The sequence below is a fragment of the Ciconia boyciana genome, chromosome 8 (genome assembly GCF_034638445.1).
Source record: "Ciconia boyciana chromosome 8, ASM3463844v1, whole genome shotgun sequence".
NCBI lineage: Eukaryota > Metazoa > Chordata > Aves > Ciconiiformes > Ciconiidae > Ciconia > Ciconia boyciana.
Genome location: NC_132941.1, coordinates 52603911 through 52618038, shown reverse-complemented (window position 1 = coordinate 52618038; position 14128 = coordinate 52603911). Strand labels below are relative to the sequence as shown.

The 14128-nt window shown below is 54.4% G+C and overlaps 1 protein-coding gene across 1 annotated transcript; it reads right to left on the bottom strand.

The window, feature by feature from the left end:
- Positions 1 to 6861: 6861 nt before the first annotated feature.
- Positions 6862 to 13661, bottom strand: INA (internexin neuronal intermediate filament protein alpha). The gene is made up of 3 exons (XM_072871470.1): positions 12696 to 13661; positions 8889 to 9013; positions 6862 to 8296 (listed from the first exon to the last, which is right to left on the bottom strand). The coding sequence occupies exons 1-3, from the start codon at positions 13659 to 13661 to the stop codon at positions 8023 to 8025; spliced, it is 1365 nt and encodes a 454-aa protein (XP_072727571.1). The 3' UTR covers positions 6862 to 8022.
- Positions 13662 to 14128: the final 467 nt, after the last annotated feature.

Sequence of the window (14128 nt, the reverse complement as noted above, 5' to 3'; positions counted from 1 at the left end):
CGCTGGACTGTGGCACACATGAGCCTGGAGAACCCTTAACGCTTATTTCCGTAGATGTGAAACAACCAATGAGTTTTACTGAAAAATCATTCAAGCTTGTCTAATACTAGTCTGTGTTGCATTTCTTTTCAGGGAATCATCAGGCATTTATGTGCAATGATTTATGTTAATGCATGTTAACAGTCACTAACAAATTAAAATTACATCCCTAGCATTTCTGTTTTCACTTTTCTTCAGTGTGGAGTATCATTATTATGAAATTTGTGCTCCATACAAATGGGGGCGGGGGAGGATTCACTCCAGCGGTTGAGAGCCTATTAACAGAGGCATAGGAGTTTTTATGTATTACATCTCTTTCTTTTAAAGGGAGATGGTCAAGTTGTCCATGTGAATTTTCTAATATGCTGCATGCCCGATAGAATGCACCAGGTGCCAGCCGGAATGTTTAGGTACTTTAAAATATACTTGTTCTGCTGTGATAGATACTTGCTGAGAGATGGAAAGAATGTTGCAAATGGCGCAGTCTCATGACTTTTGCATTTTAATTGTTTTTTCTACCTCTTTTTTTTTTCTGTAACCCTGACTAGTTCAGCACAAAGAGAAGCAGCAAGGTGATCATATGTTGGATTTTACCCATGTCATCTTTAAGACACCCTTGCTGAATGAGCCAATGGATATTTACATTTGCTGAGGTTTCAGAAAGTTGCCATAGGTACAGGTTTAACCACTGAATGGGTCAAATTTTATTGTTTTTGAGAGATAAATGGTAATCCCATCTGAGGTGAAATGCAATATTGATTGGCTGCCCTGCAGCTGCAAAATTCTTGCTGGAGCTATATCACCATCTTTACTGGGTTTTGATTTAGTGTAACAACAATATATTTGTGTCAAAGAAGCAGTCACCTGCAAAAGAAATATTTCCCGAAGTGGAAAAGAGAGCTTATATTTTCTGATTGCTTGGTAAAATAGTCTATTTGGAAATGAAATCTTAAAATGTCTGTTTTCTTCCAAGGGAAATATTAACAGTAGAAAAGTGGGTGGTGGGGACTTGGCAAAGATTGAGAAAAATAGCGTGTTCCTGGGAGAGCGGCTTTGGAGCCCATTTCATGTGGTACTGGGAGGCAACCAGTCATTCCAAGATACCATGATGTGCTCAGAGCACGCTGCTTGCAGCAAGCTTTTCTGTAGCTTGTGGTGGCAGAAGCAGTTAAGTGATGAACCATTGTGTCCTTTCTTGCATATACCTGGGACTGAAAGGTAAGAACTCCCTGCGTGAGAAGCCCAACACCCTTCACGAGAGCTTGCAATCTCCTTTTCCTTCCTTATGAGACATGGGAAAATATCACCTGTTGGTGACAATAAAATAGCAGATTATTTATGTGCCACAACATACAGAACCGGAATGGTGGTGGTCTTCCTCTGCGTGAGTGGGTAAGCTGAACACAGGGGCACCTGCATTCTCTTCAGCTCTGTCGTTGACTTGCTGTATGACCTTGAACAGATTTCTTCACTTCTCAGCTCTGTCCATCTAGTGCAATTATTTCTGTGAAGTGCTGTGAATGGAAAACCCCATGCTACTGCTGGGTTTTTGAGGGCAGGCAATTAACGGACTACTATTGAGGTCCTCTTCATGAATGCAGGTATAAGAGGCCTGGTAACAATACCTGTTACCAAAGCAACCAAGTGTGTTTCTTTTGAAGCCTTTACTTTTACTTGTTTAAAATTTTGCCAAATGATAAACATCTGGGCTGAATTTGTTGTGTTGCAGGTTGTTCCACCTGCAAGCGGATTGATTTAGTTATCTATGGAGAAGTTCAACCAAAAGGAACGAAAAACTTGGTTTTAAGAAACAGAGGTGGTAAACAGGTTTTTTTTGTTTTTTTTTAAATGCTTGTTTCATTCTGGGGTGGGTTGGGGTTTTTTTTTGCTTTTACAACTTTGTGGGCTCATTTGCAATCAAAAGATAATTAAGTTTGCCTCTGTGTTGAGGCATTTGTAATTTTTGCCCTCTGAATGGGTTTTCTGGTGGCTAGTAAGGGAAGCTCAACTTTTTACTCAATTAATGTATTTCACCTATACCTGCTTGCATGAAACTTGGAGGAATTTGATATCTTTGAGACCTTCAGCTCTCTCAAATGTGGCTGAAGTTAAGCTGATGAGCATATTAAAAAAAAAAATATTGGGGAAGGGTCTGGGAGGTAAAAGGGGCATGATCCCATAATCCTTGCTTCCTTAAGAATGTAGCCTGAGAATATTTTGGCTTGCTGAAACATTTTGGCTTGCTTCAAGCATTGCCAGCCATTCTTATTCATACAGCTCTCAGGCCTCTGCTAGACTAGGAATTCACTGAGGAGGTGCCTTGTGTCTGAGGTTTGGGGGTTTTTTGCATTTCTATTGAAAATTTGCTTAGAATTAATGATGTTCTAAGCCTCAGTGCAAACTGTTTTTCAGTCTGACCTCAGCTTTTCCGAATGACATCTCCAAACAGCTTGTTCTTACAGACCACGCTCAGGCCTGGGCATGTACGCCATCCTGGAGAATGACCATGTGTGCGTCAGTGTGTTCACAAGGCTGCTCCGGGTGGAGGGAAGCCAGGAGCCTGTGTCTCCTGTGCTCTCTGGGATGCAGGCAGCCAGCAGCTGCCTCTCTACTCAAAGGCAAAGCGGCGGAGCTGGCCCTGCTGTGATAGGAACAGACTCTGGTGCCTCTTGTTTCAGAGCTGGTGCTTACGGCACCCCAAGAGCTTTGCTCCCATCTACGAGCAGCAAGTGGATGTGTGCCTGGGGCTCTGGAATTGCACTCTGAAATTTTCTAAGTATTTCCCTTCCATCTAAGCAGGTATGTCTGTATTTAGCATGATCACTGCTCCTTCTTTGTGTTACGGTGGACACAGCTGAGCTCCAGCAGGGCAGTCAGTTCCGGGCAGCAGTGTTCTTGGCAGTACATTCTGCTTTAACAAGGGTGTAATCATTTATCACAGAGTTGCAGGTTCCTCTCTGTTTTAGCTGGGTGAATTGCAGGGTTTTGGATGAAGACCCCTGCAGAGGCTGTACTGCCCTGCTGTAGGAGTGCATCCCCCCCATCTCCATAATTGCAGACCCCAGACTCTGCAGCCCTTCTGGCTCAGCTGGAATCTGCTGGGACAGAACAGGGTCAATGAGCATTCTCTCACCCCACCCCATGCAACACCCTGTTTGCATGTTATGCTGCATTTGCCAAGTGATCCTCATTCCCATATGCCTGTGAATACTTGCATGAATGAGCTTATGTTGCTCGTGCTATTTTGGTATAAACTTTTCTTTAAAGTGTCAGGTCCTGCTGATGCAGACATTTGATCGTTCAGGTGCATCTGTTCGGCTGCTGGCGTTAGGGCTCTGCGTGGGTCACTCAGTCAGGGAAGAAGCTCTTCTCCTTGAGGAGGTCTCTGTGCTAAGAGCTGGCAGGAAGAGAGCTGGATGGATCCAGCCAAAGGTGCTGTAAGAGACTTTGTTGTGAATTGCCTGTTGATTCCTTCTTGCTGAATGACAGGGTTCTTCCCCAGTCTGGAAAGAGAGATGTTTGCATTCCTGCCAAAGGAAAATGTTTGGGGTTTTTTTTCTTTGGCTGCTTTTTTTTGGCTTACTCTTTAATGAATTCCAGCATCTGGACAAGCGTCATTGGCAAAACTGTGTGCAGCGACTCTCTCTGTTTTTAAGGAGCTATACATCTCGGCACAGACCATTATTGCAGGAACCTCTGGTGGAGGTGAAGGACCCTTGGTTCCAGGATCACGTGGGAACAAGGCTCTTCCATCACTGGAGCAGCAGGAGCGTGACCCACGCCCGCCCCAGCCAGCATCCCAGGCTGCATAGACTGTCCCATCTCACCTACGTGGCAATGAAACAAGCAGAGCTGGGCAGCCCCAAAGCACAGCTGCATGGTGCATGGGCCAGGATCTCCATCCAGGAAAAAAACCAACCACCCAGCCCTGTGGTGGGAGCTTGCACCCCTGCATGGAGGCTGGAGTTCTCCCCAGCCTAAACGTGGCACCATGGAGAAATGGCTGCTGTCTGCTTCTTCCCGAGCTGATGGTGTAGTCTGTGTCTGCAGCTGCCTTTTATCTCAGAGGTCGAGGTTCTGCAGAGGTATAAATCTTTAAGCATCTGCAGTGTGACTCACTCCTTTCCTCTGGCAGCCTTGGTGTTTAACCCAGTAAGAAAGATGGGACCACAAAGGATGATTTATTGCCTTGTTCCAGCTTAGTGCTTCACTGGAGAAGCCTTCTGGTGCATATAAGCTGGCAGGTGAAAGGAGTCACCCTGCAGAAAAGATAACAATAGAAAAGGAGGCCTGGATGGAGATAGCTAGAGGTCAGTGTTGGTAACATGCTGAGCTGGGCTCATCCCTCTCTGCTGTCTTCATTCTCCTCCTAAAGATGAGGAGAGTGAGGGCATGGGTCTCCCTGAGGGTAAGAAGTGAGGGCACAAGCCTTCCTGGCCACATGTCACATGCATTCAGTGGGGAGCTCAGCTCTCTTGCCCGACAGTGGCAGCCACCTGGGGGGCCCACAGGAGTTGAGCAGATGGGGTTCAGCACACCTCAGCTGGGCGTTAGGCAGTCCCTTTTCTGATCCTGCAGCTGAAATGTGAGCACCGGGAAATGGCCAGAGCAAGCTGTCCCCAGTGTGCACAGGGACACCGGGGCCCTTAGCTGCCTTCTCCATGTGTGTCTGCAGGGTCACTGCTCTCCTGCTCCCAGGTGCATTTGGGCAAGTGCTGCTGGGAGACTGGGATGGGGGATGAATCTCCTGCAGAGGCTCCCTCATGAGACTAGACTTTCTGAGGTGGGACTTACCAAAGGGCCAATGGAGGCTAGCAGGATGGCGTTTGAAAGGGTTGGGTTTTCTGGGTTTCATGGTCAGCAGTTCTCCCTGCTCCCCCTGGTTCTGTGCTTGCAGAGGATGTCACTGGAGGAGCAGCTGTCCTCCATGGTCCCCACAGCACAGGCATTGCGGGCAGAGGCTGGACATGAGTAACTGGGAGCCTGCTGCAGAGCTGGGGGCAGCCCTGGTTGCCCAGTCGGGCTCTGTCCTTCAGGAAAGCAGCATGGCCCCTTCCTGCAAGGGCTCTCGCTCACCCTCAGTCCTGGGAGAGCATTTGAGGGCTTGGTCACTTGCTGCTATCAGGGTAATTAAAGCTTGGCAACTCAGACCCTGTAAGATCACAGGGATAAAGCCCAGCAGAGGGGCTGTCAAAACCATAATGTAATCTAAACTCAAGCTTGGTCCTTTCTAGTGTATCCTAAATGCCCAGGTCCTTCCCCTGCCTGCTGCCCTGCTCCCAGTTCTGGAGCTTAAGACCATGAGACAGCACCAAAATGCTGCAGAGCTCCTGAAATGCAGGAAATCTCTGGAGCCGGCCCTTGCAAAGAGCTAATTCTGGTCAGAAGCCAGTTTCCAAAAACAGCACCTCATCCTCCCCTCCATTCCTTTGTTGTCCTCCACGACTGCAGCCCCTCCTCACCAAAGTAAAATTCCCAGCTTCGTTGCTAGAATCCAGCCAGCTGAGCAAGCAGGAATCCCAACGGAGGCTTGTGCTGGGAATAAAGGACAGGTCAGGCTGCTTATACTCAAGGGACAGAAAGAAAGCAGCGCTGGAGGGTATTTGAGGTTCAGAATATATTACATTAGCTGCACAGTCACATCTGCCTTTTATTCCCCCTGTGGTTTGGGAGAAATGCTGTGTGTTTGCATTTATGAACTGACAGCTGAGCTGGGAGATATTTGGAGGTTGGTCCTTGCTTTATGTGCCAGTGCTCTGGATTTAACTCTGCAGGTGCTGCTCCCCTCACCCCAGCTCTGCCTGGGCAGCCCAAGTTGCTCCGCACAGTTTTGCTGGGGGCTGCTGGTGCTGGTGGGATGCGCTGCCCCAGCCATGCCCTGAGCCCCCTCCCCTGCCTCCCAAAGGTGCTCCTTGCTTCACCCACCTGCAGGGCTGCCCTCCCCGGGGCTGCATCACCCCATGGTGAGCGGCCTCGCCAGGGCATCGTCCCCGAGGTTATTGGTGTGGCAGGGTCAAGGGAAGCGGCTGTACTGCTCCTGCCCTGCAGCGCTGGTGGAGAAGCCTGTGACCATCACACTGTGTCCCTCGGGCTCTTGGGTAGATTGCCATGATGTGGCATGACAAGGCAGGAACGGGAAGGCAAAAGGACAGTGTGCTGCTGGCAGGGACACCCAGCAGGAAGCCTGCCCGTGCTCTTTCCCTGCCCTGCTGTCCTCCCATGTGCTCCTCTAAAGGCTCACCTCGGGCAGAGAGTGGGCATCATCCAGATATAAGCCAGTGCTGGTCACACCAGCTCTGCAGGCACCATTGATTGCTGGGTTTACTTGAGAAGTGGGTGCACCCTCACTTCTTCCATCTGCTATTGTGTAAATGGCTTTATCTTCACTTGTAAAGGCAAACAAAGAGGCTATTTTTAACCCCTGAGCATGCAGGTGGGGTGGAGGAGAAATGGCAGGCATCTTGGGACCAAGGTGTCAGGGGTGTGATGCAAATCAAAGCCTCAGATGCCATTTTCTGGGCAAATGAGGGTGCACTTGGCCATGGGAGACCTTGTTCCCTCGGCCAGCTGGCCATGAACTCTTACAAAGCAGGGTCATTGCGACAGGCACTGGCGGGTGAGACCCAGACATGCCCCACTGCCATCGGTGGGGCCAGCCTTGCCTTGCAGCCCCAGCAGCAGAGTTTGGCAGTGGCACCCCAACGCCAAGCTCTTTGCAGGGGACCAGAGGGACTGCTGGGGACGGAGCGGCTGAGGGCTAGACACCGAAGTGTGTTCCCGAGGTGAAGCAGCAGCAAAGAAGACAAAACAGCTTGGTTTGATCCACGTAACTATTTCTTTTTAATTATTGACTTGTGCCTTACAATAGAAGAGGAAAGAGTGCGAGCAAACAATTTGCTGGTTCCAGGAACTACTCTGGCACCACCGCGAGGGCAGTAAAGTCTCGTGATGATAACCTTGCCAGGGCACTGACACGCAACACACGCACATGCGGAGTCTCCGGCTCTTGCAAAAGCGATTGCTGGCAATTTTAAGGCATTGAAGGAAACCTACGGTTGTAAATCCTATGTCAAATTTGGCACATGTTGGAACAGTTAGAGCGGAGACGAGGATGCTTTGCGGGCTGGTGTTCAGGAGTCCTGCAGCTTCCCAGCACTGGCTGGGGCACGACGCTAATGTGAACACAGGGTTTTCGTGTGACAACTGTGCAGCTGAACAAGGGGCCCTGCAGACCCTGACATTTCGGAGCCAGTGACACCAGATGAGGTGCTGTGCCCCGCGGCATGGTGGTGCCTTCACCTCCAATACACCGGTTCCCTGCCCTACGGCTACTGCTAGCAAACCCCACGTGCCTGGCTGGACTAACGCTGCCGAAAACCAGAGTTGTCAGGACAAAAAAAGAAGAACATTCCTTATAGTTTAAAACATAAGTGGCTCATAGACCAGATGTCAGATGTGGTTACAGTCCAGTATGGCTATTTCTGTGCTTCTGGGATTAAAAGTGGACAGCTACGGCTTGAGGAGTGGGGAAGAGTTTAGCTATATGTGGATTTGGATAGTAGTTGAAGGTCTATAGCCTTGAAACTAGTTGTAGCAAACGTGTTGAGTTGATTCCCTCATCCTCCCTCCCCAGAGAGCTGCTTGAGCAGCGGTCCCAGCTGGCTCCCCCTCGCTGGCAGTGGGAGGAGGGAGGAAGGAATGGTGGGTGCTACGAGTCCACTGTGCCACCACAACAACGACCAACATGCATCTAGCTACCTGCCCGTGCCTCCGCCCCATTTAAAAGGGAGCAATGTGCCAAGCTCGGCCTCCACATGGCAGGACCCGCGAGGAAGCCGGCCCTGGGTCGGTGTCCCCAGGGGGTTACGTGTTTCTAAGGGGGGCTTCCCGTGAGTCCAGCATGGCTTCATGCCCGCAGGGGCAATTTAAAGGCCGAGTGGAGACTGTTCCCCCTCAAATGCAAAACGGATGGGGTCCTGACAGTTACATTTTTGCATTTGCAACGATTCCTTCATGCAGGTTTAATCTCCCTCTCTTCTTGGCAGAGGTTATGGTCCCCTCAATCATCTCAGCCCTGCTGGATGATATTTTAGAGATCACTTTAATAACCTCTCCTTGCTCCTCCTCCTTGAAGGACAGAGTAGCGGAACTAAAGCCTCTGGGCTGGAAGGAGTAAGTGGGATTGGGGAGGGTATTGAGCGCTGAAAGGCCGACGCTTCCCGTGCTGAAGAGGGTCTCCTCTCCCTCCAGCAGCTTCCTGCAAGGACATCGCAAGGAAAGAGGTTAGTCTGGGGACTTCTCATGCGAAACACCTGCAAAACCTGAGGGCGTGCTGTGACCTGCGAGCAAGTCCGAGTGCTCCAGGCCATCACCCCAGCCTGCAGTGGACACCGGCTCAGGTCACACTGCACCATGAAACTGGTTCAAAATTATATGCTTTGGTCAATCATTTTTGGAGCACTTGCAATATGGGGTACAGGAGACCAGCTCCTTCCTCTCCCTCCAGGAACCCCAGGAAAATCAAATCCTGAACCACAGGGACTCTACCTTTTGCATCTACTTCGACTTTCCAAGTTTCCAACCCTGAATGTCCCCATTAAAAACCACCGCTTCTGGGACGGCTGGGGGACGCAGCTCACAGCTGCTAGATCAAGGGATGACACGGAGCCATGGCTGCTCCCCGGGCAGGAGCACAGCAGGTCTGGGCAGGGGAGATGAGCAACACAATGGTGTTACTCCTTGAGTGTGTACCCAGATATTTTCTGGGCCCTTGAAAATACCCCAACCTGGCAGGGTTCGGGGTTCGGGTTGGGAGGCATCTGGGCGGAGCAGGGTCAGAGCAGCCTTACCTGTAGGCAGCTATCTCGATATCAAGTGCCATCTTGACGTTAAGCAGGTCTTGGTACTCCCTCAAGTGCCGAGCCATCTCGTTTCTGGTGTTTCGCAGGTCGTCCTCCAGCTGCCCGATGGTATCCTGCAAAGGCAAGGGTACTCAGGGACGTGTTTTGGAGTGGGGACCTCTCCTGTGGGTTTTCTGCTCTGCCCGTTGCGGAGACAGGGAAGCTGCAATGGGCAGTTGGTCCACGATGGCACATCCCACCAGGAGCTTGGGATCATGAAATCTCACGCTAATAGGCATGGAGAAGCTGGCAGAGCACCAGACATGGATTGCAAGCGTGTGTGGAGGCGGAAGGCTTTGAACATTGATGGATTTATATAGTTTCCCATCTGCAGCAGGGTCTATGAGATGGAGGGACAAACAGCATGCAGTGGTGGAGCGCCCACTCCTGTGAGGGACAAGCAGGCTGCTGCAGATGGAAGGGAAGTTTTGGGCTTAAACATCCTCAAAGCAGGGGCGGGTGCTCAGCAGGACAAGTGAGAGCATCCAGCACTGCAGCAGCCCACGGCTGGAGTGGCTGCCTGGAGAAGGGCTGCAGTCTGCATTTGGGGCCTTAGGAAGGGTTGGGATGTGCATCCAGAGTGGTGGAAGGAGACCTGGTGCTGCTGGGGCAGGAGGGAAGAGCTGGCTCCAGGAGGGGAAGGCTGACACCTTCACTGGAAAATGCCTCGGAGCCCCAGGCTGGGGGGCTCTGAAAGCAGGGATTTGGGGGCGTTACAGAGTTAGGACCCTGCCCTGCGAGAGCCAGGGTGCTCAGCTGGATGACAACATCCTTCTAGCATCCTTCCCATCAGCTTTGCCCTGCCATGGCTGCTACATCCAGTTCTACCTGTGATGTGGAGGAGCCCGAGGCCAGATCTCCTGCTAACAAAGGGGATTAATCTTTTTTTCTATTTTTTTTATCAGAAAACAAGCAGCCCTGGTTTTCTCCCACATGCACCCAGGTATCTAAGCAGCAGCCTGAAAGCAGTGAAACCCACTCCTATAGGGATCTTCCCAATCAGATGGTTTCCCACTGCCAGCCGCCCCACTGTGCCACCAGAGGATCGTGATTTGGAGCGGGAATGAGTAAGCAGTTTGCATTTAAGTGACAGTGCAACCCTGCCTGCAAAGCCCTGCAATGGCCACTGCCAACATCTGCTCTTCTGCACCCCCTCCCACAGCCAGGCCTTTGCAATTGCTTCCAGCTCCTCTGTTCCAGCGAACAAGCTTTGTTCTGCCATCTCATCCCCATCCTCTCCCTGGCCGCATCCCCATCTTGTCCCTGTCCTGATTCCCATCCTGTCCCCTCCTTTGTGTCCTGCATAACTTTCCTTGCGCACAGTGCAGAGACAGCCATGAGATGTGGAGCTGCCCAAGGAGCAGGGAGCTACGGCGAGCCTGACACAACAAGGCCAGTCTGAGCCGAGACCCTCAGAGAAGCAGTGCCAGCTCATCCTGAGCATGGTATGGGGCATCTCACAGTCAAGTTAGCTGGACATATCCTGCCTTGCCGGACATGTATGGGCCATCCTTGGGGTCTGTGCCTTGACCTGTGCTGCCCTGACCATCTCCTGCAGCAAAAGAGCTGCATGGAGCTGTGCCTCTGAGGTGGGACTGGGCAATGGGAAAGGGTTCAAGGAGACCATTGGGACATCAACTGAAAAGCTCCAGGACGTGCATGGATGCCACTGCAGTACAGATTAAAATCTCTGCTCCAATGCAGCCAGACTGCTGCTGCACTAAGCCATGAAAGGAGGGAGGGACTTGGGGTGACCTAACCCCGGGACAGCCCCACTCGCTGTTCTGACTCTCCGTGCCTACAGCCCCCTTCCCTCTGCCTGCAGCTCGCATGAACAAAACGCTCTTTAAAAATGGGTTATCCTCGTTACCCTGTCTGTACCTCTCTTCCACACCCCAGCTCTACCAGCTGGTTGAATAAAACTCCCTCCCCGCACCATTGCAAGCCTTTCCCCTAACGGAAAGCTCTCACATATTGCTTCAGATTTGACTGTATGGCCTACAAATATAAAGACACGTCCCTGCTTTAGCAGTCGATAGGAACTTTTTAAAACCTCAAACAATAATATTCTCTTTTAAGATAGACTTCCATCCTTTTCCATTGCTTGCAGCCAGGGAAATTATTTAGCTGCTACACATGTACATTGTCCAAAAGACTCCTAAGTATTACCACGCTTAAAGCAGATCCTGACCGTCATGTAGGAAAAAGCTGCTGTGCTGCCGCTAAAGCAATTTCAATTATGGTGCTGTTTAATCCAGTTGCATTATTTTTCTTTTTCCCAATTGATAGGCTGTTCCCGGAATCCCTCTTTTCACATGGCATCAAGACTATTTAAGAAGATTACTGTCTGTAATCCTTTCACCCACTACAGGAAATATTGTATATTGCCTATTTCCACAATATTTGTTGAAGAAGACCTCAACTATTCAGGAAGATTGCAAGCAGCTTGGGGCTACAGTCACAAATTCTGGAGAGTCTGGCAAAATTTGGCCTTGAAAATGACAAGGCATTACTTGGGTGTGAAATAAAAACGTCCTTCAGGTATGACATAAGGCAGTTGTTTCAGTATTTAGAAGGAAACGGCTTCATTTAGAAACCACAGATCATTTAATAGCCAAGTAATAGAACAATCTCAGGATTTATTTTATTATAAATCATGAACGTTTCCCTGTAGCAAGAAAATGTGGTAATACTGCGGTAATAGAAGGAGAGAGACAGAGCACTTAGTGTCCGCCCCACGTGAGTCCTTCCACCAACATAAGAGATGCTGGGATCTGGCTGCAAATTCAGCCTTAACGTTTGCAGAGCTCCGATTTCTGCAGCGTAGGTGCCAAGAGGCAGGCCACAGGGCAAGGGGCCAAGCCTAGGCTGGCGGCTTCGAGGAATCACCCACAATGATGGGGAACATGTGGGCAGTTCTGGAGCTGACCCTGAAGGGACAGGGCAGGGATGGGGCAATGTCCCAAACAGCGCTGCCTTGTGCAAGGAGACCTTTTTCCCCTGCAGAAAGTGGGTGCGGGAGGGAGTGTCCTGGCCCTGCCTGTCGCCCCAAAACCTGCCCTCTGGGGTTCTGCCTATGGATAAAGGGTGAAAACAGCAGGCAGTGCCCCGGTGGGGCAGGACCTGCTGTGCAGGGCAGAGAGGCCCTATGCCAGGGGGGAGGAAAGCTGCAGGGATGCCTGGCGCTGCGCAGGGCTGCGGGGGCACTGCCCCTGCATGGGTGGGCACTGCACAAGGCAGAGGGGGTTGGTGCTGCAGTGCTGGTGGCTGGAGGGGGGTGTTGCATGCAGTGCAGCACAGCACGGGACAGCGGGGGCGCCGGGTGCTGCACGGTGCGGGGGGGCACCGCATTGAGCCGGGCTGTCCAGCGCTGCACGATACCGCGGGAGGGGCTGCTGCAGAGGACGGAGCTGCGCTGCAGGATTTTGCATGCAGTGGAGATGCTCAGCGCCGCACAGGACCAGGGGAGGGGGAGTGCTGGGTCGGAGGTGCCGGGGCTGCATGGCGGGGAGGTGCTCGGTGCTGCACAGCGCCGGGGGGATCGCGTGGGATACGGATGCCCGGCGATGCTACACAGGACTGGGGGAGCTCGCTGGGATGGGAGGTGCCGAGTGCTGGGGCAGGCTGCACGAGAGGAGGAGGATGCTCGGCGCCGCACCGTATCGGGCGCCGGGGCGGAGCTGCCCGGCGCTGCCCGGTGCCGGGGACCCTGCGCGGGGAGGGCTCGGTGACGGTTCCCGGCGCCGCCCGGCTCACCTGCAGGCCGGCGGCCTCGGCGCTGTGCCGCTCCTCCAGCTCCTGCAGCTGCCTCTCCAGGGACTGGTGGGCGCCGCGCAGGCTCTCCATCTCCGCGAGGCGGGCCTGCAGCTGGCGGCGGCACTCGCCGGCCTCCCGGCGGCTGGCGCGGACGGCCTCCTGGCTGCGGGCCGCCCGCTCGTGGAGGCGGGCGCAGCGGGCGCGGTACCAGTCCTCGGCCGCCTGCAGGTTGCGGGCCGCCAGCGCCTCGTACTGGGCGCGCAGCTCCCGCAGCGCCGCCGCCAGGTCGGGCCGCCCCGCCGGGGCCGGGGCCGGGGCAGGGGCCGGGGCCGGGGCCGGGGGCGCGGCGGCGCGGAGCGCGGCGCCCAGCTGGGCCAGCTGCTCGGCGTGGGCGCTGCGCAGCGCCGCCAGCTCCTCCCGCAGCGCCGCCGCCCGCCGCTCCAGGTCGGCGCGGGCGCGGGCGGCCCCCTCGGCCGCCTGCTGCCGGGAGCGCAGCGCCTGCTCCGCCTCGGCGCGGCCCCGCGCCTCCTCCTCGCAGCGCGCCCGCAGCCGCTGCGTCTCCTCGGCCAGGCGCGCCCGCTCCAGCGCCGCCTGCGCCCGCTCCCCGTGCGCCTCCTCCAGGCGGGCGCGCAGGGCGCGCAGCTCCCCGCCCAGCAGCTGGCCCAGCCGGCGCGGCTCGGCCGACCGCTGCCGCAGCGCCGCCAGCTCCGCCGCCAGCGCCCGGTTCCGCTCCTCCAGCGCCCGCACCCGCTCGATGTAGCCGGCGAAGCGCTCGTTGAGGCCCTGCAGCTGCTCCTTCTCGCTGGCCCGCGCCCGCCGCGGCTCGGCGCTGCGCTCCCGCCCCGGCCCCGGCTCCGCGCCCGGGCGCGCCCGCCGGCCCGCCGCCCCCTCGGGGCGCCGCGGCGCCTCCGCGAAGAGGTGGCGGTAGGAGGCGGCCAGCGCCGCCGGCTCCGCGCCGTAGCTCATGGCGGCGGAGCAGGACCGGCGAAGGCGGCGGCGGCGGCGCTTATGTACGGCGGGGCGGGGCGCGGCGCGGTGCGGTGCGGAGCGGGGCGGGGCGCTCCGGCGGGGAGGGGGCGCGGAGCGGAGCGGAGCGGTGCGGAGCGCGATGCGGTGCGGAGCGCGGTGCGGAGCGGTGCGGAGCGCGGTGCCTCCCCGGGCCGCCGCGGTAGGAGGCGGCGGGAGCTGTCCGTGCGCCGCGGTGCTGAAGGGCTGTGGCGGCGGGCCGGGCACGGGGCGGGACAGATGGATGTATGTGTGTAAGGATGGACGGACAGGCGCACAGGGACACAGAAAGAGCGCGCAAACATACACGGGGAGATGGTCAAGGTCACACACACACAAAGAAACAGACGGACGCACAGGCACGCGAAAAGGGACGAGCACATTCGCGGTAAGGTGCACACATACACATGCTCAGAGCCAGACAGACG